The 21,580-nt window shown below is 37.8% G+C and overlaps 2 protein-coding genes across 5 annotated transcripts in view; one reads left to right on the plus strand and one right to left on the minus strand.

Moving 5' to 3' along the window:
* PMS1 (PMS1 homolog 1, mismatch repair system component) overlaps positions 1-1,625 on the minus strand; it is a 115,587-nt gene extending 113,962 nt beyond the window's left edge. The window contains exon 1 of one of the 2 annotated variants that reach the window (XM_061135445.1): positions 1,596-1,619. The gene's annotated coding sequence lies outside the window, so the exon portion shown is untranslated. Of the gene's footprint in view, positions 1-1,498 lie in introns of both variants that reach the window. The other variant, XM_061135444.1, reaches the window with a different exon arrangement.
* Positions 1,626-1,688: 63 nt separating this feature from the next.
* On the plus strand, positions 1,689-12,864 carry ORMDL1 (ORMDL sphingolipid biosynthesis regulator 1). Of its 3 annotated transcripts, none has more exons than XM_061135447.1 (4): positions 1,689-1,844; positions 3,409-3,589; positions 8,592-8,743; positions 11,298-12,862. In XM_061135447.1, the coding sequence occupies exons 2-4, from the start codon at positions 3,416-3,418 to the stop codon at positions 11,431-11,433; spliced, it is 462 nt and encodes a 153-aa protein (XP_060991430.1). In that variant the 5' UTR covers positions 1,689-1,844; positions 3,409-3,415; the 3' UTR covers positions 11,434-12,862. The 3 variants fall into 3 exon arrangements, with proteins under 3 accessions (XP_060991430.1, XP_060991431.1, XP_060991432.1); XM_061135448.1 differs by having other exon boundaries at positions 1,697-1,806; positions 11,298-12,864; XM_061135449.1 differs by lacking the exon at positions 1,689-1,844 and adding an exon at positions 2,146-2,284 and having other exon boundaries at positions 11,298-12,864.
* Positions 12,865-21,580: the final 8,716 nt, after the last annotated feature.

Here is a 21,580-nt window from a genome sequence, read left to right on the forward strand (position 1 = left end):
CTCCAATCCTTGCCCCAACAAATTATACCCTCCTTCCTCTGTACTCCCAGAGCACTTTTCCCTTACTTCTAACCCCAAACTCATCACAGATTATTCTAAGCACTGTATTTCTGTCCCTTCCTGACGGAAAGCTCTTTGAGAACAGAGATTGTATATTAATCTTATATCCCTAGCATAACTTTTGGAACAAGCACTCTACTGAATGTGTACCAAACAGCATCTTTGAAAAGGGATATCAGGCTTATGAAACAGCACAGAATGTCTAAGAATGTCAGGAATCAGTCTTCCATATTTGCTGAGGGGTAAATCAAACATTACCAAAAGAGGGCTGATAATCAGGGAAATCAATTAAGGATAACAATGTATCTAAAAAAGAAGCAAAAATCAGAGAAGTCATAGATAAACTTTAGGGAGAATACAATGAAATAATTAAAAGAAAAAAACAACAACTGGTTTCATAGGGCCAATAGAAATGCTATATATATATGTACGGTTTCCCAGGTAACTCAGTGGTAAAGAATCTGCCGGCCAAAGCGGGAGACACGGGAGATGCGGGTTCAATTCCTGGCTAGGGAAGATGCTCTGGAAAAGGAAATGGCAACCCTCCAGTATTGCCTGGAAAACACCACGGACAGAGGAGCCTGGCAGGTTACAGTCCATGGGGTCACAAAGGGTTGGACATGCTTTGACAACCGGGCAATCACGCATATATATAGTCAGCATTCTCTTACACCAATTTTGAAATGCCCACTGAAAGTTATTTCAGCATTACAAATAAACTCTGGGGATTGCGAAGGTAATGAAATTCAACTTCAAAGATAACTACAAATAATCTGATTTTCCCCCTCCCTTATCTTGACTAAGATCAATTCTCAAGGGAATTCCCAGGCGGTTTAGTGGTTAATATTTCACTTCGCTAAAAAGGCCCGGGTTCAATCCCTTGTTGGGAACCAAGGTCTCCACAAGCCTCCCTGCAACCCACGGGGAGCGGCAAAATAAAGAAATAAATTCTTGGAACCCACATTTCCTCAGCAAACAAGTATCCGTGTTCAGCGTGTGGAGAGACCCAGAACGACGTAAGTAAAAATCACGGTCAACCGAAAAGTTTGCTGGCTCCACTTGCATGATGCTACAACATACAATATTATAAAGCCTACCCTCCCACTCAAGACGGACTGAATTATGGCTGTCAGGAGGTAAAATTCTGCCTGGCGAACTTTAAGACCTCCATCCACAAGGATCTGAGGAACGGGCTGAGACAACGTTTAGTCAAGAAAGTTCAGACACTATGGAGGCCGGCAGCTGGTGGGAGGCCGCTACCCACGTGTGCGCGCCCGCTAGCCCCGCGGCGTCTGCTTCCCGCTCGGCGAGTGGAGAGGGGGAGGGGCGCCCCTGGCGGTCCCCGGTACTGGCGCCCAGACCAGGACGAGGTCAGAGGAGGACGCTCCCGAGCCTACGACAATATAACAATGAATGCCCGTTGGCCACACTACACTACCTGCTTGCTCGCGCGAGGTGGGCAATTACAATCCACTAGCGGACCGGCCAGCGTCCCGACGGGAGCCCGGGCCCGGCCTCGTTGATCCCCGACTCACCCACAGCGCGCGCGGAGCGGGGGAGACACGGAGCGCTCCGCCCTCGGTCCCGCCCAGTCCGGCGAACGTGGGATTGGCGCCGCCCTCAGCCAATCCCCGGGCAGCGCTTTCCGCAAGGAGAGCTTCCGCCAGCCGCGCCGCGCTGCGCGGCGCTGAGGCTGACTACTCGCATCCGGCCTGAGGAGACGCCGCCTTCGCCTCCGCGGCGCTGGTACTGCTTCTGTCCTGCTGCCGGGAGCGGGGCGGCGGGTGAGTGGCCACCGACGGCCGCAGGGGCTGTGCTGCTCCCTGGTGCCGTGGGGAGCTGCTGGCAGGCCCTCGGCTTGTGGGGAAAGGTGGACCTTGGCCCCATCCGCGGCGCCCTGCTGGCGATGCGAGCCAAGTGGCCCCCACGACTTGCTTCCCAGATCCCCGTCGTCGCGTCCCGGCTCTGACGGGATGTGCAGCTCCGAGAAGAAAGGGGTGGGGAGTCGGGACGGTTTGTCGATAGCACAGCGGCCTTTGCCGAGCTCCCACTACCCGGGAGCTCCGACCGCTGGGAAAGGCTGCCCTTGGCTGTGTAGCGGGCGGTCGCTGGGTTCCCTGCATCCGCGAGGGCAGCACCGAGAGGGTTCTTTGCTCTGTGAAGTCATTGTTTGCCAGTCCTGAAGTGGCGCGGCGGACTCCCTGGAAAGGTTTTCTGTCCTGGGGTAGGATCAGTCTTTGCCTTCCGCCTCAGATGTAGATTTTAAAGTCTTTCGAGCATTTAAAAAGAAATCCTGTCGCAAGTGGGGAAAGCACCTTGTGTGGTGGCATGTTTTAAGTACAGTTTATAGCATATAAAAATTATATATTATGTACGGTGGATATTTAGACTGGAAGACATATTTACACGTTTAAATTTGAGACTGACTTGATGTTTTTAGTGTAACCAACTTTCATCACCGTAAGCCTATAGTGGAGGGAGAGGGCCATTGTACTCTGGAAATAATTGTTGGATGGAGTTAGGAGAAATTTCTTCTCTCAGTGCTAACTCTGTAATGGAAAGGGTTTGTATAGTTTTAACTCAGAGCTGTTCCCAATACAGTGTAGCCCTGCCCACCCCCCCATCCCTCAATCTCAGAAAGAAAGAAAGGGGAGGGGGAGGAAGGAAAGAGAAAAAACCAGTATTTTAGGGACGGTGACCAGAATTACAATGTGCAGAAGAAAGACTCCTTGTTTTAACCTAATTGTATAACAAGATTGAGAGAGAAACCTTATCCTTTGACCATGTGAAATTTCCACCTCGTTATGTTTCTCTCATTTTCAGTGTTCCTAAAGGAGCGATTTGAACTCTGACCACTATATGGATACATTGTTAGGTGTAGGAAAGAGTCTGGCTACTCAGAACAGGCTGGTTTAGGTTAACTTTGTTTTTTTTTTTTTTTTATATTATTCTGTTGGTAAACTTACTTCCTGAGTTTTCACTTTGCTCTCATGATAGAAGAAAATGTAGGTTTTCTCTTTCAGTTTGAGTTTTCTTGCCCATGGCTTCATTTAGTAAAACCAACATGCTTGAAGACAAGCTTTAGGAAAGGAATTTTAACTGTTTATTACTTTCAACAAGAAGCATAAAAATAAGTCTTGTTTGTCTTACCATAGAGTCGGATGTGAAGAACTATTGACCTCCTGGACAGGTGGAAGTAGCATATTTTGGAGGGTCTGTTCTATTCAGAACGATGAGGGGGGAAAAAAAAAGTAATCCCAGTAACACACTTATTTTGTCATGTCAAAATTAGCATTATTTAGGTTTCCAGTTACATCAGTGTTGATTCATTTCATTGCTTTTCTACAGCGCAAACATGAATGTTGGCGTTGCCCACAGCGAGGTGAATCCGAATACCCGTGTAATGAACAGCCGTGGTATGTGGCTGACATATGCATTGGGAGTTGGCTTGCTTCACATTGTTTTACTCAGTATTCCCTTCTTCAGTGTTCCTGTTGCTTGGACTTTAACAAATGTTATACATAATCTGGTAAGAATTTCACCTTATACTAAACACTTAAAACCTTAAGGTTTAATGATTTTTCAGAGACTGGGCAAGGAAAAAATGGGGAATTATTGTTCAACGGGTAATGGTTTGTAAGATGAAAAGTTCTGGAGATGGATGGCTGTAATGGTTGTATAACATTGTGAATGTACTTAATACTGTAGAACTGTACACTTAAAAATAGTTAAAATGGTACATTTATGTTATGTGTATTTAAACAACTTTTTAAGAAGCTTAAAGTTTTATATTAAAACACATGACTCAGTTTTTAAACAATTTGAGTTATGTAAAATGCGCCCATTTAAAGTGTACAGTTCAGTGATTTTTTTGTATCTATGACAGTTTTGAATAATTCTTATCTGGAATAAGATATTTTTCTATCACTTTATATTTAAACATTGGACCCTTTTTATAAGTAAGATCTTTTTTTTTTTCTCCTGTTGGTTTTATAGAATCTGAAAAAAAAAAAGGTCATTTTAGCAAAAATTACAAGATGCTTTAACTCAGACTACTATAATATATTGATTAACCAGAATGCATCGAAGTAAGTATGTTTTTTGGTTAACTAGAATCTAATGAACATCTTCGGTTTAAATCCTTGTTAAGTCTTTCTAAATTGTATAAATATACTTTTCTGTTTCAGTATAGAAATTTTGAGTTTAATCTGTCTGAAACTATTCAAAAACATGGTGCCTTAGCTTCTTCCTGTTAACTATTGCTCTTTTGTATTATATGATAGCTCTACAAAGTACCAGAGGTTATACCGAATACTGAAAATATTGGGCAGCTCTGGAAATTGCCTATTTAAAAATAAAAAACCTGATAGTGACTTTTCTTGTCTTTAACCAACTATTAAAGTAGAATGCAGGGGGAGAAATCTAGTTATTTGAGACTTTTAATTGAATCCAGATTAACTCTGTATTTGTTTTAAATATACCCAAAATGAGAAACTTAGAACTTTAAAACAGAAAAGTGTAGGAGAAATAGATTTTTTTTTAATTAGTATGATTTATTTTAAATCTTCTGGAAAGTATATGAAGTTGGCTGTTCGTGCTTATTCATGTCCAGCTCTTGTGACTTGGTGGTCTGTAGCCCACCAGGCTCCTCTGTCCATGGGGTTTTCCAGGCAAGAACACTGGAGTGGGTTGCCATTTCCTAATCAAGGGGATCTTCCTGACCCAGGGATTGAACCTGCATCTCCTGCATTGGCAGGCGGATTCTTTACCACTGAGCCACCTGGGAAGCCTTGAAGTTGACTGGAGAAGGACAAAGATGATGTGGTAGAAATAAATGAATGTCCAATTAGTTTATTTTATATGATAGATGTTGACAGGAATGTTTAACACTATTTTTAAATAGTGATCTCTGAAATATTTGATGCTAGTCATATCCCTTTTTTGCAATTCTTTTCCTTTGGCTTCCATGGAACTGCTTTTTCCTGGATATATTTTGGATCCCTCCTTTACTACTTCTCTTGCTTCTCTTTTCCTCTCGAGTATTGCTGTTACCAAGATTTTCTTCTTCATCCCTTCTTATGATATATAGTCTACCTAGGTTACTTCATCTATCTGTATTTTCAGTTTCTACATGTTAAATGATGATGACCATGTTAATACTGCCAGATCACCTTGCACCTTAAAGCCAAACAAGTATACATTACACTCACTCCTGATATATTCTTTGCCACCCACCACAGTCTGTTCCTGGACTTTGTTCCTAATCTAATCTAAAGGCACCACTATCTGTACAGCAAGCCAAGTCACATAGCTGAATGTCAAAGGTAAAGTGATTAATGTAATGTATCATCCAAACCAAGACAGTTTTGAGAGTAAAAGAGAGCTCTAGTAATAACAACCTTAAGAGAATAAGTATAAATCAGGACTACCCATGCAAACTAGTACATATGGTCACACTCGTCTTAGGGTAGCTTTTATTTCTTTATATTTCACAGCCATTTAGTCAAAGCCCTGTCCTGTTTTACTGTCTTCAGCTTGATCCTAATGACACTGCTGTAATTCATGCCCTTTTTTCCCCTCAGGTAGCTTACTCCTACTTGGTTTCCTTGATGCTCCTTTATTCTACTTTCCTTCATTCAAGTTTGTCAGAGTGATATTTTTAAAATTCATGTTTGTTCAAGACATACTGTTAAGTCTCTCAGTGATTCTGTTGCATTCATAGTAAAATGCCAAGTTCTTTGTGTGACATACAAAACTAGCTGAAAATAGTACAGAGGCAAGAAAGAGACCCAATCTTAACACATCTCCAAACACAACTATGATCTCACAATAATGAAAATCATCTCTCACCTTTCTGCTTTGATTTAGGCTCTTCCACTATTTTAATACCCCTCCCTCCTTCCTGCTCTGCCTGGCTGATTCCTGCTTGTCCAGGCAAACTTCTCAAGTATCACCTTTATGATATCTAGGAATCTTGGAAGCTACAAAATTACCATGCTGCATTCTTTTTTCATGTGTTTATCATACTTTTATAATTAGGAATTTATCTCTTTTCTGTTTTTTAACTCCTATATCTTTAAAGACCTATTTAAATGTTGCTGAATAAATTATGTCTGTTCTCACATAATTTTCCCTTCTCCAGTGGCACATGTATTAAATGAACTTTAGAAGTCATCTGCTCACTTCATGTTTTCAAGTTGGTTGACTGAGATTGAGACACAGTATATGGCCATGGACAAAGGACGAGTAATTGAGAACATGTTGGGAAGTAAACTTCCGACTTTTAGTCCTCCATACAGAAACCTGACTAACCAGCCATAAATGTAGCGATTACATGATGCCAAATGTAAATTTCTTTTGATGTTAACCTACATTAAACCAATTAAAAGTGTGAAATATGCAGTGCACGCTTTTTTATATGGAAAAATAGACCTAATTGTTATCCATGGTTAGAAAAAACATGGCCTCTGTCTTTATAAACTATATACTAGAAACCTACAGCAGTTGTTTTTACTTAGAGCTGCAGTTCACTCATAGAAGTTTTAATACTTAACAAAGTTCTTATCCTGGCTTTTAAAATGAAAGAAAACTCTGTTCAGTTTGAGTCAGGAAATATTTGTTAAGGGCTAATCATGAGCTACATACTTATTTCCCTAATTCTTTTAATGTGGATATAAATCATCACTAAAATTTTATAGAAAAATTTAATAAAAATAATGGAGTAGAAGATAAATGGCTAGATAAGATTTTTTTCATTAAAAAGAATACATAAAATAAACTGTTTGAATATTATCTTCTAGACCCTGGTGAGTGCCTGTGGTTTGAAGGACATAATGACAGAATTATTTTTTCTCTTCAATAACTTCTAATATACGGTCTAAAGCAGAGATTCTTAACTTTTGGGGGTCATATTCTCCTGAGAATTTGAAAGCATAGAATTTCTGTTTCATACTCTGTTTTAAAACCAATGTGAAAATGATTTCCTTGTGCTTACAAAATAAACATTCCTTGGTTTAATGTCATCTTGGCTTAATATCTAATGGTTGCTTTGTATGAGTCCCTGTTCCTGAGGTATTCAGACTAGTGGGAAAACAAACATTATATAAATAACTTCAATACAATGTATTGTGCTATAATAAAACTATTTTCAATAAAATTCTATATATGCACATAGGGAAGAGGTTAATTAATGCTAATGTGAAGGGCTTCACTAAGGAATTATCATTGAGCTGAACCTTCAAGAATAAGGTAGTTGACAAGGTACCATCAAGGCTTTTGCTTTGCATTTCCTGTATTTCATTATACCTTTGACAGAAGTTTCTGTCCTAGTTTTTTTTGCATATCTTTTTTTTCCTTACCATCTCAGAAGATTGAACTTTAAGGGGTTGCACATGTCTTGTTCCATTTCATATATGTAAACAGGTCCTGTGTTCTATACATATTAGCCACTTATTAAACATTTGTAGATTTACATCCAGTTGAACATGAATCCATGCTTTTGTTGCTTATGTGTTATCACAGGTAAACAACTTTTAAACTGCCTAATGGAATAACTAGGAAGTAGGTAGCTTAAGCTTTAAAGAAGGGCTGTATTAACCTATTAATAATAATGTAAAATTTCAAATCACTAAGTTTTCTATTTTTTCCATATATTTATTAAAAGTTGAAGTTAAAAAAAAATGATATCACATCATGACTTTATTGGTAAAACTGTTCCACAGTAATATATGTGCTTTATTCTGTTACCAGTGCCTTAGATGGTAATCCTGTTAACTATAAATCTAAGTGGATATCTCCAGGAAACCAAATCTAGTATACATTGTTTTTTTTCCTAATTAACCACAAAATTAGATACTTAAACATATCACTGGCCAGAATGGCTTTTAGTAATTTTTTTTACTTTGATTTTTAAAAACTACCTTCTAAAAACACACTATTGAGTTACAGTGGTGATTTTAAAAGCAGATTGTGTTGAACATTATACCTAGTACATCAAACCATCTTTGTTTAAACCATCTTGAAAAAAGAACTATTGAGACAAAGACTAATGTTAAATATTTTCAAAACAATTTTCCCTGATACAGTTTATTATATTTGTCAATTTATATGTTTTTATCATTATATAAGTATCATCAGACTTACTAAGATAACACTCTAAACTTTCCTACACACTGGAGATAAGGTAATCCTATTTCCTAATAGGAAATGTATTAGAAAATCTAAATGTAAGGATGCAAGGTTACCCTAATGGTACTTTTCATTTATTTTCAGTTTAATAAGAGATAAAAACAGGTTACTTTTGGTTGACTTTATAGTGGTTTTCACCAAATAATATTTCCATATAAGCCCACAGAAGTTTAGTTTTACTATGAAGAAACTGGCCATAGTCTTTCACAATAATATGAAATCTTAAAACTTGAGCTGTTAAGTTTATTATGCAGTCTGACAGTCTGGAACTATCTTAAATGCTTAATGACAAATACTTATTTTGTATTTGATACTAACTTTATACCCCCTTGCTTGTTTTTCAGGGGATGTATGTATTTTTGCATGCAGTAAAAGGAACACCTTTTGAAACTCCCGACCAGGGTAAAGCAAGGCTCCTAACTCATTGGGAACAACTGGACTATGGAGTACAGTTTACATCTTCACGGAAGTTTTTCACAATTTCTCCAATAATTCTGTAAGTGGTAGAAATTTTCAGTTATGAGGAGGTCTGGATGAGATAAAGCCACTCTTTTATTAAATTTGAAATAGAAATAGATTATTTTGTTGAAAACATCTATCAATAAATTGTTACTTCATAGAGAATATAAAATACAGGCAAAATTTTTAACAAACTGATAAAACCAGTTTTCACTTCAGTCAAACATACATGGAGACAACATTACATGTTCCTCATTATGCCAAGACATTCTAGAATGTACAAGTCAAATATATTCTAGTTCATTTTCTTAAGCTGCTTGTAAGAAAACTAAACACATAATCTTGTTCTTTTGTCCACTATCAGATTAATCTCTCTCAACAAAGATTTGGATGATTTCAGATGAATTTCATTGACTACCTGCCACATTTGAACGCTCAAACTCCTTGGGAGAGACAGTATGGTTTAGAGAAAACAGAAGTTAGGCTTTCATTGTAGGACAGACCTGGGTTGAAACATGTAGCTGTCAATCAGCCTGCTTGGTTTGCTCATAAATAAAACTGTAGCCAACGGTACCTAACTCAATCTGATGATGTAAAAAATATGTCAGATAATATCTATCTGTAAAGCATCTAATCTTATATTTGGTATCTGATTTCCTCCTAATTTCTGATGTTCAGGATCCTCCACAAAATGGTTCCTATTTTATTTTTCCTTTATGTGAATATTTTACCTTAACCCAACTCCGACCTAGCCACACTCTTCTAAGCAGCATTTGTTAAATATGTTATGTATAATCCTATTTCTATGCCTTAGTTCAAGTCATTTTTTCCACCTGAAATACTTTCTCCTTTCTTAATATATGTCTTGTTTTTCTTTCAAGATTTAAATTGTGACCATCTCAGTGAGGTCTTTTCCTTAGCAACCAACCTTCAGTGAAATACTCTGCTTTGAACTTCCATAGTAGTAGTTATATATCCCTTATTTATGCCACTTTATATTATTTCTCTATTATTTTGTTTATTTCTGCAAAGAATTTATAAGTGCATAGACTGCTTTGAATTCTACACTCAGCTGCTTGCATACAATAGATATTTCACATATATACCAATCACTCACCCAATCACAAAGAATATATATATAATTACATATCCATTATAGAATCAGTGTGGTCTGCAGTAACTGGAAAGACTTATTAGAGGTGGTGTTGTTGGTCAGTTGCCAAATCACATCCAACTCTTCGTAACCCTGTGACTGCAGCATATCAGGCTTCCCTGTCCGTCACCAGAGTTTGCTCAAACTCATGTCTATTGAGTCGAGGCATTAGAATCCCTTAAAATGAAACTGAAGGTAGGTTAGGTGTTACATTGAAGTTTAAGATAGGGAAGGCATTTTCAAATGAAAAGAATGAAGTAATCATAAAGTAGTAGATTTCTTTTTCCTTATGTAGATTTTGTTCCACATAAGAGGAAATTTTTTAAGTTTTTAATTATTTTAGCCTGACATAATATCAAAAGAAAAATATGTATGATCTAACAAAGATTAATGCAATAATAAGAATAATGGCTATTCAGAGAGCCCTAAATTTGTATTTTAGCTCTACTGCCCTCTAGCTATCTGACTTTCAGCCATATTCTTGAAAGTCTCAGTATCCTCATCTATAACATGTTGAAGATTGCATTATAATACAGTTGACCCTTGAATAATGTGGGGCTTATGTGTGCCTAGCTTCTGTATAGTTAAGAATCTTGAGTATAACTAGTCAGCCTTCTGTATAAAGCACAGTACAATGCTTTATTCTTTACAGTCTTTACATCTGTTTATATTAGGATACTCTTGGTGGCTTCTTGATGTGTCTTCATTCTGAATTGATGATTTATGGTCTTAAAGGTGGCTTAGGCTTCTTAAATTCTCAGATATTGGATATCCTGAATATATACACACAGATCTTCAGTTATAGAAAAACAACTGGAATCTTACAGTAATGTCGTTCAAGCTGCCAATTATACTGGTTATATACCTATTCAACTACAGTATGGAGAAAAGAACATCAAAAGGGCAATCAAGTATTTGTTTGCTTTCGAAGATGCTATTACAAATTGTACTAATGCTCTAACATCTTGTTTTTCACAGCTTTACAGCAGTGGCTTTTAACCTTTTGGTGGGTCACAATAAACCATTTGAGAATATGATGGATGCTTTGAATCTGGATCTTCTCTTTAGATATATACACATTAATACAAAACTATACCTGAAGTTTCAAGAAGTATAAGAACCCTAGTTTGAAAGCCTTCTGCTTTAAAGGATGCTAAGTAGTAATTGTCTTCCATTAAATACATTTTACACAATTGCAAAAATGCAAAATGTGTATATATGCCTCTATTCAACCAATATTTCAATCTCAATTAAAATTTATTTAGGCCCCCAAACTAAAATATTTGCTCTTATTCTAGTGCTCAAAAAAAATGGTTCTAATTTTAGATATTTATGTTTCAGTGGCCTTTTCCCCACCTTTAAATATTTAAAGATTTCTAAGCACTTTCACTTTTAGATATTTTATATATATATATATTCTTAACTTTTGTTTCTACAGATATTTTCTGGCAAGTTTCTATACGAAGTATGATACAACTCACTTCATCCTAAACACAGCTTCTCTCCTGAGTGTGCTAATTCCAAAAATGCCACAGCTACATGGTGTTCGGATCTTTGGAATTAATAAGTATTGAAATGTTTTGAAATGGAACAAAAAGTTTTACAGCTACTGAGTTTTCTGTAAGGAAGGAGTGGTTAGTAAACTGCATAATGTGAAATGAGAGGTAGCTACATTGGAAAGCCAGTTGCTAGTTCTTCCTAGGCTGTTTTGAAGTACAGATTCTTAGAGGAAGATGCCTCTGTTTAATGCATCTTGTATCTTTCTGAAGAGAGGCTTTATGGGCAGGCTGGGCAGGCCCAGCTTATAAGTTAAATGGCTGTAAAGTAAGGGTGTAGTCGATAAATCCAAGGAAATAGAGATTTATAAGAAACTAAGTCTGGCTTAGCTTATAATGAATGGGCATTATGTTCAGAGAAGAAAATTTTCAATCATTCAGTCATGGTCAGTTAAGCCGACTTACATGTAAACCAGAATCATCTCTTTACAAGTTTATTATAAATTGTTTTTACTACCATACGTATTCCTCTTGTGTTATATAAGAGGATATATATCCTTTGTGTTAAACAAACCAATTCCTACCTTATGAACTTTTTTGCTTTTGCAGGCTCAACATTGTTTGATAAATGAGTTTATTTTTACATTTATTACTGAGTTCATGAAAGTCCACTTTCATGACTGATTGATGATAGAAGATAGTCAGGCATCTTAGAAGCAGCCTCTGAGCTGGCCTTCTAATTTTGGAACAGAGTGGGTTTTGCTGCCTTTCCAGATACAAGGCTGCTAAACCAATTAAGAAAATAATTTATTTTTCATAATTATATGGTAACTTAAAGTCTCTGCTTATTTGGTGGAGCAATTTAATTGTTGCTGTCTGCCATTCTTTAGTAAAGAAAATTAAAATGGACAACTACCTAGCCAACCTGTGATCTGGCAGAAACTGCTTCTCTAGTAATAGTATCAAAGTAAATAATGGAGTTTTCTTGAAGCAGGTCTGCAGTAAAAGATAACATCATCTTTTCTTAGTCCTCGTGCTCTCAATCCCCATCATTTACCCATTCCTATTTTACCTTTCAATATGTGAGTCTTAGTGTAGATAACTCAAAATAGTTATTTGGAAATAACTATTTCCAAAGCAGCAACCATATTGAATTTTTGTCACATAGAGAAGCTTTCTATAGTTGCTAATATTAATTCCAAGAAATAACTATATACTACTTTGAGAAGTAAACATGTCAAAAAAACTTTCTGATATGGAATGAAACTGAAAAACCTAGTAATATTTGTAAGCAAGATTGAGTGAAAAGAATTATAAAACCAACTTAAAAGTCAGTTTGTTTCAAACTGACTCTTAGGGGTAATGATCATTGTTTTGTATTTTAAAACTGTTGAGTTTAGAAATCAATTGTATGATAATGCCTTTGTATGTTTGTATTTTTAAATAACCAGTAATCTATACTTCAATAAAATTTTTCTTTGGTGTAAGGTTATTGCAAAAGCTTTCTAAATTCAGTCACTAGGTTATGCTTAAATTTTTTCAGTTTTAAGCAACTGAATTTGTAAAACTCAAAGTGAAAGTGTTAGTGGCTCAGTGGTCTCTGACTTTTTGCAACCCCGTGGGCTATAGCCCATCAGGTTCCTCTTTCCATGGAATTCTCCAGGCAAGAATACTGGAGTGGGTAGCCATTCCCTTCTCCAGGGGATCTTCCCAACCCAGGGATCAAACCTGGGTGTCCCACATTGCAGGCAGATTTTTTACCATCTGAGCCACCAGGGAAGCCCTTGTAAAATTAAGGCAGCTAAAAAGTATTCTTTCATTTTTCTTCATTTTAAAGTTTATCTCAAAAGGCTTAAACTTTTTTCTACAGACTTCAGAGACAGAAATCTGCCTCTAATATAGGCCTTCTATTGTTTCCTCTACTTTAGCCCTTCAGTGTGTTAAAAGATACTTATTAAATAGATATTTGAAGGCCCACTCCATTGTAGGAATTATTTTAGGTATTGTGGATACAGTTTGTAGCGAGACAGACCAGGTCCTTTCCCCTATGTGCTTACATTCAAGTTGGAGAACAGATGAGTAAACAAATACATATTATTTTACATAGTGATAAATGCCATGGCGGGGGTGGGGGTGGGGGGGCGTAGAATAAACCAGTAAAAGGCAGGGAAGCCTGCCTCAGAAAAGTCTTCCATAAAGATCCTAACTAATGTGACATTTAGACAGAGACTTCCTGATGTAAACGAGCAAGCAATACAAAGATCTGGGAAAGAGGCTTTCCAGTACTGGTGATGACAGGTACTAAGGCTCTGGGGCAGGAAGGAGGTGGTATGTTTGAAGGATAGTCACTGTGCCTGGAAAGGAGTAATAAGCAACAAGGATAAGAATGGGAGCAAATGAGTTCAGAGAAGTAGGTAGAGGTCGACCAAGGTAAAGAGCAAATTTTATTCTTAGCCTGACAAAGCCATGAAAGAGTTTTGCACAGGAGAGCAAAGGGATCTGGGGTTTTTCTGGTGGTTGGGGGCGTGTGTGTGTGTGTGTGTGTGTGTGTGTGTGTATCTGGGGTTTTTCTGGTGGTTGGGGGCGGGTGTGTGTGTGTGTGTGTGTGTGAAGGTCACTGGCTAATATTGGCAATAAAATGTAAGGGAATGGGAAGCAGGAAGGACAGTTGGGAAGCTACTACAGGCAAGAGGTAGCTCAGACTAGGGAATTAGCTGATGCAGTGGTGAGAAGTGGTAAAATACAGGATACACTCAGCAAGTACAATTCACAAAACACTGATACACTGAAAGTAAGTAGGGGGAAGGGAACTAAAATAACTCATAATTTTTTAGCCTTAAAACTTAGGTGAGTGGTTGAATGGTAAATATGAAAACTGTTCCTAATTTCACACATTTGTACAGTTTAGTGTAAGATAAGACTTTTTTAAACAAAATCTATAATGACTATTATTTGGAATAAAATCAATTGCTATGCTATAATTGCTCCTAATTTCAAGTCAGGACACATAATACCAATTTCTAAATAGGTCTGAGTTCAGAAATGCTACTAATTTTAGCATGCATTGGTGACTCTTTACTGCATCAGTTATTACTTTGGAGTTCCAATGGTAGTTTTTTATTTCAGTCATTCCTTCTACATGTATTTACTGGAATTCTTTTGTAAGGAAGATTTTTCCCTTCTCTCCCATTTATTTATTCAGTCATTTATATTATGAGCTCATGGATGTTTTATTCTTTGTTTATAATCCATTATAACACTATTAATTTGTTGCTCAAATTGTCCTCCAGCTTTGACCAATGGGAGTTCCCAGTGGAACTTCCAAAGTTAACTCCTGTATTCTTTTCACTTGCCCCACCTTTTATTTTTGTTTTTAAGCATAGAATGGTATTTGTTAGGTTTATGTCACTATTGTCTGTTAAACTAGAAAGGTCTTGAGGGGCATAGCTGTCTCCTTAACTAATATCTGTGTGAATTAGCCTTACAAAACTATGATGCCAAGAGTTGGAAAAGACCTTCAATTCAGTTCAGTTGCTCAGTCATGTCCGACTCTTTGCGACCCCATGAATTGCAGCACTCCAGCCCTCCCTGTCCATCACCAACTCCCGGAGTTTACTCAAACTCATGTCCATCGAGTCAGTGATACCATCCAACCATCTCATCCTCTGTCGTCCCTTTCTCCTCCTGCCCCCAATCCCTCCCAGCATCAGGGTCTTTTCCAATAAGTCAACTCTTCGCATGAGGTGGCCAAAATATTGGAGTTTCAGCTTCAGCATCAGTCCTTCCAATGAACACCCAGGACTGATCTCCTTTAGGATGGACTGGTTGGATCTCCTTGCAGTCCAGGGGACTCTCGAGTCTTCTCCAACACCACAGTTCAAAAGCATCAATTCTTCAGCGCTCAGCTTTCTTCACATTCCAACTCTCACACCCATACATGACCACCGGAAAAACCATAGCCTTGACTAGACGGACCTTTGTTGGCAAAGTAATGTTTCTGCTTTTCAATTTGCTATCTAGGTTGGTCATAACTTTCCTTCCAAGGAGTAAGCGTCTTTTAATTTCATGGCTGCAATCACCATCTGCAGTGATTTTGGAGCCCCAAAAAATTAAGTCTGACACTGTTTCCCCATCTATTTCCCATGAAGTGATGGGACCAGATGCCATGATCTTAGTTTTCTGAATGTTGAGCTTTAAGCCAACTTTTTCACACTCCTTCCACTTTCATCAAGGGGCTTTTTAGTTCCTCTTCACTTTCTGCCATAAGATGCTATGTAATTCAACCCCACCCTTTACCTTCAATTTTCATTGACCACTATGCCTCTGTTCAGTCCTTAGAAAAATACAAGGCTGCATTTTTGAAATGGAATTTATAACCTGTTTTACATTTAGCCAAAATTTAATGCTTATTTTACATAACTTTTTAGCTATTTAACTTTTAAACTGTTTTCAACAGCACTGAATAAATACTACCAGAGCTCTCACCATTTTCTATTATGATACGGTTTCAAATTTCTCCCACTGTCCTGATAATTCTGCTCTAAGTTGCAGTTTATTATATATCACACTAAGGTAACTACAGATGTGATATCACTCCAACAGTACTACTTCCCTTGTTCTAGATACTTTTTATTTTTAAAGAAGCATATTATTTTAGCTGTTTTGAGAGCCACATGTCACTGATTTACTTTATGGTCACTAAAATCTCCAGTCCCAACATACAATGCTGTTCGGTGATGGTTTTCCCTTCATTTACTTACTCAATGGATTTATTATCTATATTCCTATAGATCCCCATGTTGTTGGATTTTAACCTGTTGATTCATCTTGTCTAGCTAATACTGAATCTTCTCATGCAATATATTTCTCTTATGTCTCCTATATTAATCTGTGCATGTGTGTGTGTGCGCACACTCAGTCATATCCTACTTTTTGCAGCCCCATGGACTGTAGCCTGACAGGCCCCTCTGTCCATGGAATTTCCCAAGCAGGAATATTGGAGTGGGTTGCCATTTCCTCCTCCAGGGAATCTTCCTGACTCAGGGATCAAACCTGCGTCTCCTGCATTGGCAGGAAGGTCTTTACCACTGAACCACCAGGGAAGCCCTATATTAATATATATCACTAGTAAATATGACTCCAAAATACCCTCATGCAGAAGACATGCAGCAACCCAGTATAGACCAATGCAGTTTAATCTTTCTAACAGGACAGAAAAGTGTAATTCCCAAAACAGTTACATGGATATTACATATTGATGTTGGAAGTTCAGTACTGGGAAGACAGGTCTAGGTTTAAAAAAAAGTAATTTTGGAATAGCACTGGGCCGAGAAGTAAGGTATGTAAGAGAATAGCAAAGATAAACACCTTCATTTTTCTTGATGTCAAAAAGTAGTGAGATGTCTCAGATTTTTATTTTACTCCATAATTTTAGTTCCAGTTAAAAATGACTGAGCAGATAGTTTGTTATGGGGAGTTTAAAAGTTTTTGTTTAGGGCTCCCCTGGTGACTCATTGGTAAAGAATCCACCTGCCGATGCAGAAGACACAGGTTCGATCCTTGATCTGGTAAGATCCTACATGCGACACAGCAACTAAACTTTTGCTCCACAACAAGAGAAGCCATCACAATGAGGAGTCTGTGCACCACAGCTAGAAAAAAGCCTGTGCAGCAACGGAGACCAGGACAGCCAAAATTAAATAATTTCTTAAAAGTTTTTGTTCAGCTACAAGTGAATGAATACCTAAGAATTATAAACATCAAACTTAGAATACTGAATATTTGAGTACACAGTACACAACTCAACTGAAGGGTGACACTTTAGCTCTTAAATTGGGTGTTCTGTTCACAGAAGTTGATTATATTATTTTTGACACTTCATAATTAAAATATTTCATAATTTAAAATAGTGAATAATGTATTTGGGTTTTATTTTATGTTCAGAATAGTATATTCTGTTTTTTGACTCATTCAAGCCTTTAATAAAACAACTAATGCTTATGAAAGTGACTCAACCTGTAGCTCTAAAGATCTATGTAATCTCAAGTTAGCACGTAAGCTAGTTTTATTACTGTCACCTTTAACTGCATAATTACATGAATAAAAATAATTATCAAGTTCAAGAATTGAAAGAACAACATTAATGCTTAGAATGAACTCTTTAAAATATGACAATATATAAATTTTCTGAATTTACAGTTATGTTATTCAGTCACTTGGTCTTGTCCAACTCTGTGACCGCATGAACTGCAGCACTCCAGGCTTCCCTGTCCTTCACTATCTCCAGAGTTTGCTCAAACTCATGTCCATTGAGTTGGTGATGACATCCAACTATCTCATCCTCTGCTACTCCCTTCTCTTGCCCTCAATCTTTCCCAGCATCAGGGTCTTTTCCAATGAGTTGGTACTTCACATCAGGTAGTTACAGATTTTTTGACACTTTTTTTTAAAAGTTACAGATTTTGCAAAATACGTGTTATTTTGACCATATTATAAAGAAGATAAACATGCATCATTTTATTCACTTTATAGTTTTCTAAATGAGAACAGAAGAGCCAGATGATTCATTGGCTGTTGCCCAGGAAAATACCAGTATACCAACTACTACATGAAAACCTGATAGAGGGATCCTGCTTTGAAATGTGTCCCTCCTCTGAGTTACCAAACCCGTGCTTCTATCACGACACTTAATGGTCTCAGGGAGTTTAGGGGAGCAACAAAGAGATTCACCCTCTCCATCTACTGCCAAAACACACAGACTCCACACACTTGAAAAATAAGATCATCTGAGTATGTTGGTTTCTCAAAAAGTTAAACAATTTCCATATGATCCAGCAATTCCACTTCAGGGTATATACTCTAAAGAAGTGAAAGCAGAGAAGTGAAAAGATACTTGCACAACTCCTATTTATAGGAGCACTGTTCACAGTAGTCACAAGGTGTAGGAAACCGAAGTGTCTGTCCCTTGACAGATGAATGTGTAAACAAAATATGGTTTATATACATAATAGAATATTATTGAGCTTTAAAAGGAAATTCTGACATGCTACAACACTGGATGAACCTTTACATTAATGCTAAGTAAAATATGCCAGTTACAAAAGGACAAGTACTGTGTGATCCCACTTATATGAGGCACCTAGAGTAGTCAAAGTCCTACAGACAGACAGAATGGTGGTTGCCAGGGGATGGGGAGAAAGGGAAATGAGGAATTAGTGTTTAACGAATAGTTTCAGCTGGGGAATATGGAAGAGTTTTGGAGATGGATAGTAGCGACAGTTGCACAACAATGTGAATGTATTTCATGCCACTGAACTGTACACCTAAAAATGGTTAAAATGGTGATTTTTCTAACATTTTAACATGATTTTTTAAACAGTAAATTTGTGATACAAACATCATGGTTCAGCAAATGAAATAAAATATGTTCCAAAGATGAGACCTGCCTGATGGATGGTATTGCCGTTAATTAAAGAATGTAAAGTGAAAGTGTTAGTTGCTCAGTTGTGTCTGACTCTTTGCTACAGACCTCATAAACTAGCCTACCAGGCTCCTCTGTCCATGGGTTTTTCCAGGCAAGAATAGTGGAGTGGGTAGCCATGCCCTTCTCCAGGGAATCTTCCAAACCCAGAGATGGAAACTGTGTCTCATTGTCTCCTGTCTGAGCCACCAGGGAAGCTGTGATCAAAGAATGTTCCACATCAAAAAAGATATTTGTTAGCAAAGAAACTTAAGAGAAAGGCAAATGACTATTTTTTTTAGCACAATTCAACCTATGAAGAACATAAGACAGGTGTGTGACTCAAGTGGAAAGGGGTGCATCAAGCCTGAAATATTAGCCATTAAAAGCACGAAACTCACTTCTGTTGCTTCCACTCCATCATGCCGAACAATATGGTTATAATTTGGATCTGACTTTCATTGTAATTTGATCACAGAAAAGGTGAGGATCAGCAGGCTCAACTATCCTAGACCCTTCATCATTTCTCTTAACACGTTAGTATTATGGTTTTTACATAAAGTTTATTAGCAAATTGTGTGACTCAGCACTCCAGAGTCCACTTAACTTCTAGGCCTGATAAACTGATTTCAACCCTAAAAAAGAATCAGATGTTGAAACCCAGTAAGCACACTATGGCCCTGCTAAACTGTGGATAAATCTGTGGCAAGCTGTCCCCTTCCCCAAGTGACTCTCCTCTCTTAATGCACATTTTCTATAATGCTGAATTGTAATTGCCTGTTATCAGACTCATGGGGCTTCCCTAGTAGCTCAGTGGTGAAGAATCTGCCTGCCAATGCAGGAGATGCCAGTTCAATTCCTGGGTCGGAAGATGTGCTAGAGTATGAAATGGCAACCCATTCCAGTATGCTCACCTGGAAAATTCCATGGATAGAGGAGCCTCACAGGCTACAGTCCATGGGTCTCAGAGTCAGACACAACTGAGCATGCACACACATTATTAGACTCCATTCCTTGAAAATAGAAAATGGATATTTTATCTTTTATCCCTAACAACTAGTAAACTGCCTAGAAAAAGGAAAGAACCCAATAAGTACGTGATATGTGAAAATCCAATTTAGTATGACATAAAAAGTTTACAAGTGGCAAGCTAAGCAATAGCAGAGAACGTGAACATACTTATAATTCCAAACTCTCAATTCATGTTGCAGTTACAGTGGTTAGGCCATGTTTTCTTGAGAATGCCCATGAATGTGGCATTCAAACCATCTGATGTGATCTGCATGAAAGCCCAGACAAGCCCCAGAGAGCATACGTCTCTTTCCCCCAATAACTTCTTCAGTGTAATAAAGAATATGGAAGAACTATACCTTCACTTGCCAAATATGTAGGACTGGTCTAAGTGCCATTCTTTCTACTACCCACATTCTTACTGTTTTTGTTCAGTCTCTTAAGTCATCTCCAACTCTGCAACGCCATGGACTGGAGCCTACCAGGCTCCTCTCTCCACGGGGTTTTTCAGACAATACTGGAGTGGGTAGCCATTTTCTTCTCCAGGGCATCTTCCCAACCCAGGGATCAAACCTGCATCTCTTGCATTGAGATGAGGAGCCACTGACCCACCAGGGAAGCCCCAAATTCCTTCCGAATGTCCTTAAGTTCTGCTCTTTCACCTAATGCAGCATTCAGACTCTACAGCAGCCAAGAGTACCCAGATAAGGAGTGCCCAAATAAGGTATCTATTGATACAACCAAACATAGCAGGGATAACTCTTGACAACACAGGAGAGCATTGGGATAATGTAATTCAAGTTGCAAGAAAAACAATACCAGATGTGAACGATTTTATGTTCAGAATAGATCCCAGTGTATAAGAGAAAGTAATTCCTGGCCTATCATATGCAATCAGGATGACTAATTATTATTAAAGCCTTTAGGTCTTAATTTTTCTTTTTTCCTCTTTTTGGGTCAACAATGCATCCTAGGGAAAATATGAGCTATTTTCTACCACTTTAGAGAACAGACTCCAGAGCTGATGGCCTGACTTCTAATCCTAGTTCTGCATTTACTAGCTGTGTAATCTGCAAATCACCCAGACTCTCTTGCCCAGTTGTCTCATATGTAAAATGAAGACAGTTTAACTACGTCATGGGGTTGTTATGAGGACTAAATAAATCTGCAACAGTGCCTAGCACACAGTACACGCCACTTTATTGTTAATTATGTTTATTATTGTCATATATAAATGAACTTTTTAATAAACATTAAATTCTACCTTAAAAATTCTTAGTAGAGTGCTGATAACCATAAGTTTCATATCTGGTAATTATGAATTACGTATCTGCCACTAGACCATAACTGTGACTTTCCCTACCTCGTATCAAGACCTTCACACCAAGAAAGGCACAAACATGTGCCAGCCCTGTCCAGCCTTGAATATATGAAGACCTTGCGGTAAAATCTTAACGCCTCTCAGGGAAGAAGAAAGAATAGATTCAGACAAAGCTATTCAAATGGTAATAAGTTCACTTACGAATAAAAACAAAAAAAGACTGAAGGAGGTTAAAGAATAGGAGGAGTACAAACTATGCTGAAGATTACCTCCAGAGTAAGCAAAGACCATACTTTTCTCACAGTGGCTTCCAAATTCCAGCCTAAGGCAAAAAATTTTTTTTTCTTTTACTGTGGCGTACGTAGTGTTTAGAACTAAATGCGACGTAGTCGAATCTGTGCTCTGTCTCCGCTGTATCGGTCAGTAGCCGTGTG

Source organism: Dama dama, chromosome 33 (assembly GCF_033118175.1).
Source record: "Dama dama isolate Ldn47 chromosome 33, ASM3311817v1, whole genome shotgun sequence".
NCBI classification, from domain to species: Eukaryota; Metazoa; Chordata; class Mammalia; order Artiodactyla; family Cervidae; genus Dama; species Dama dama.

Bases quoted from the DNA above. Each gene is read 5' to 3' on its own strand.
- ORMDL1 (XM_061135447.1), top strand. From the start codon at position 3,416: ATGAATGTTGGCGTTGCCCACAGCGAGGTGAATCCGAATACCCGTGTA. The intron at 3,590-8,591 runs GTAAGAATTTCA...CTTGTTTTTCAG, and splicing joins CAAATGTTATACATAATCTG to GGGATGTATGTATTTTTGCA. The intron at 8,744-11,297 runs GTAAGTGGTAGA...TTGTTTCTACAG, and splicing joins ACAATTTCTCCAATAATTCT to ATATTTTCTGGCAAGTTTCT.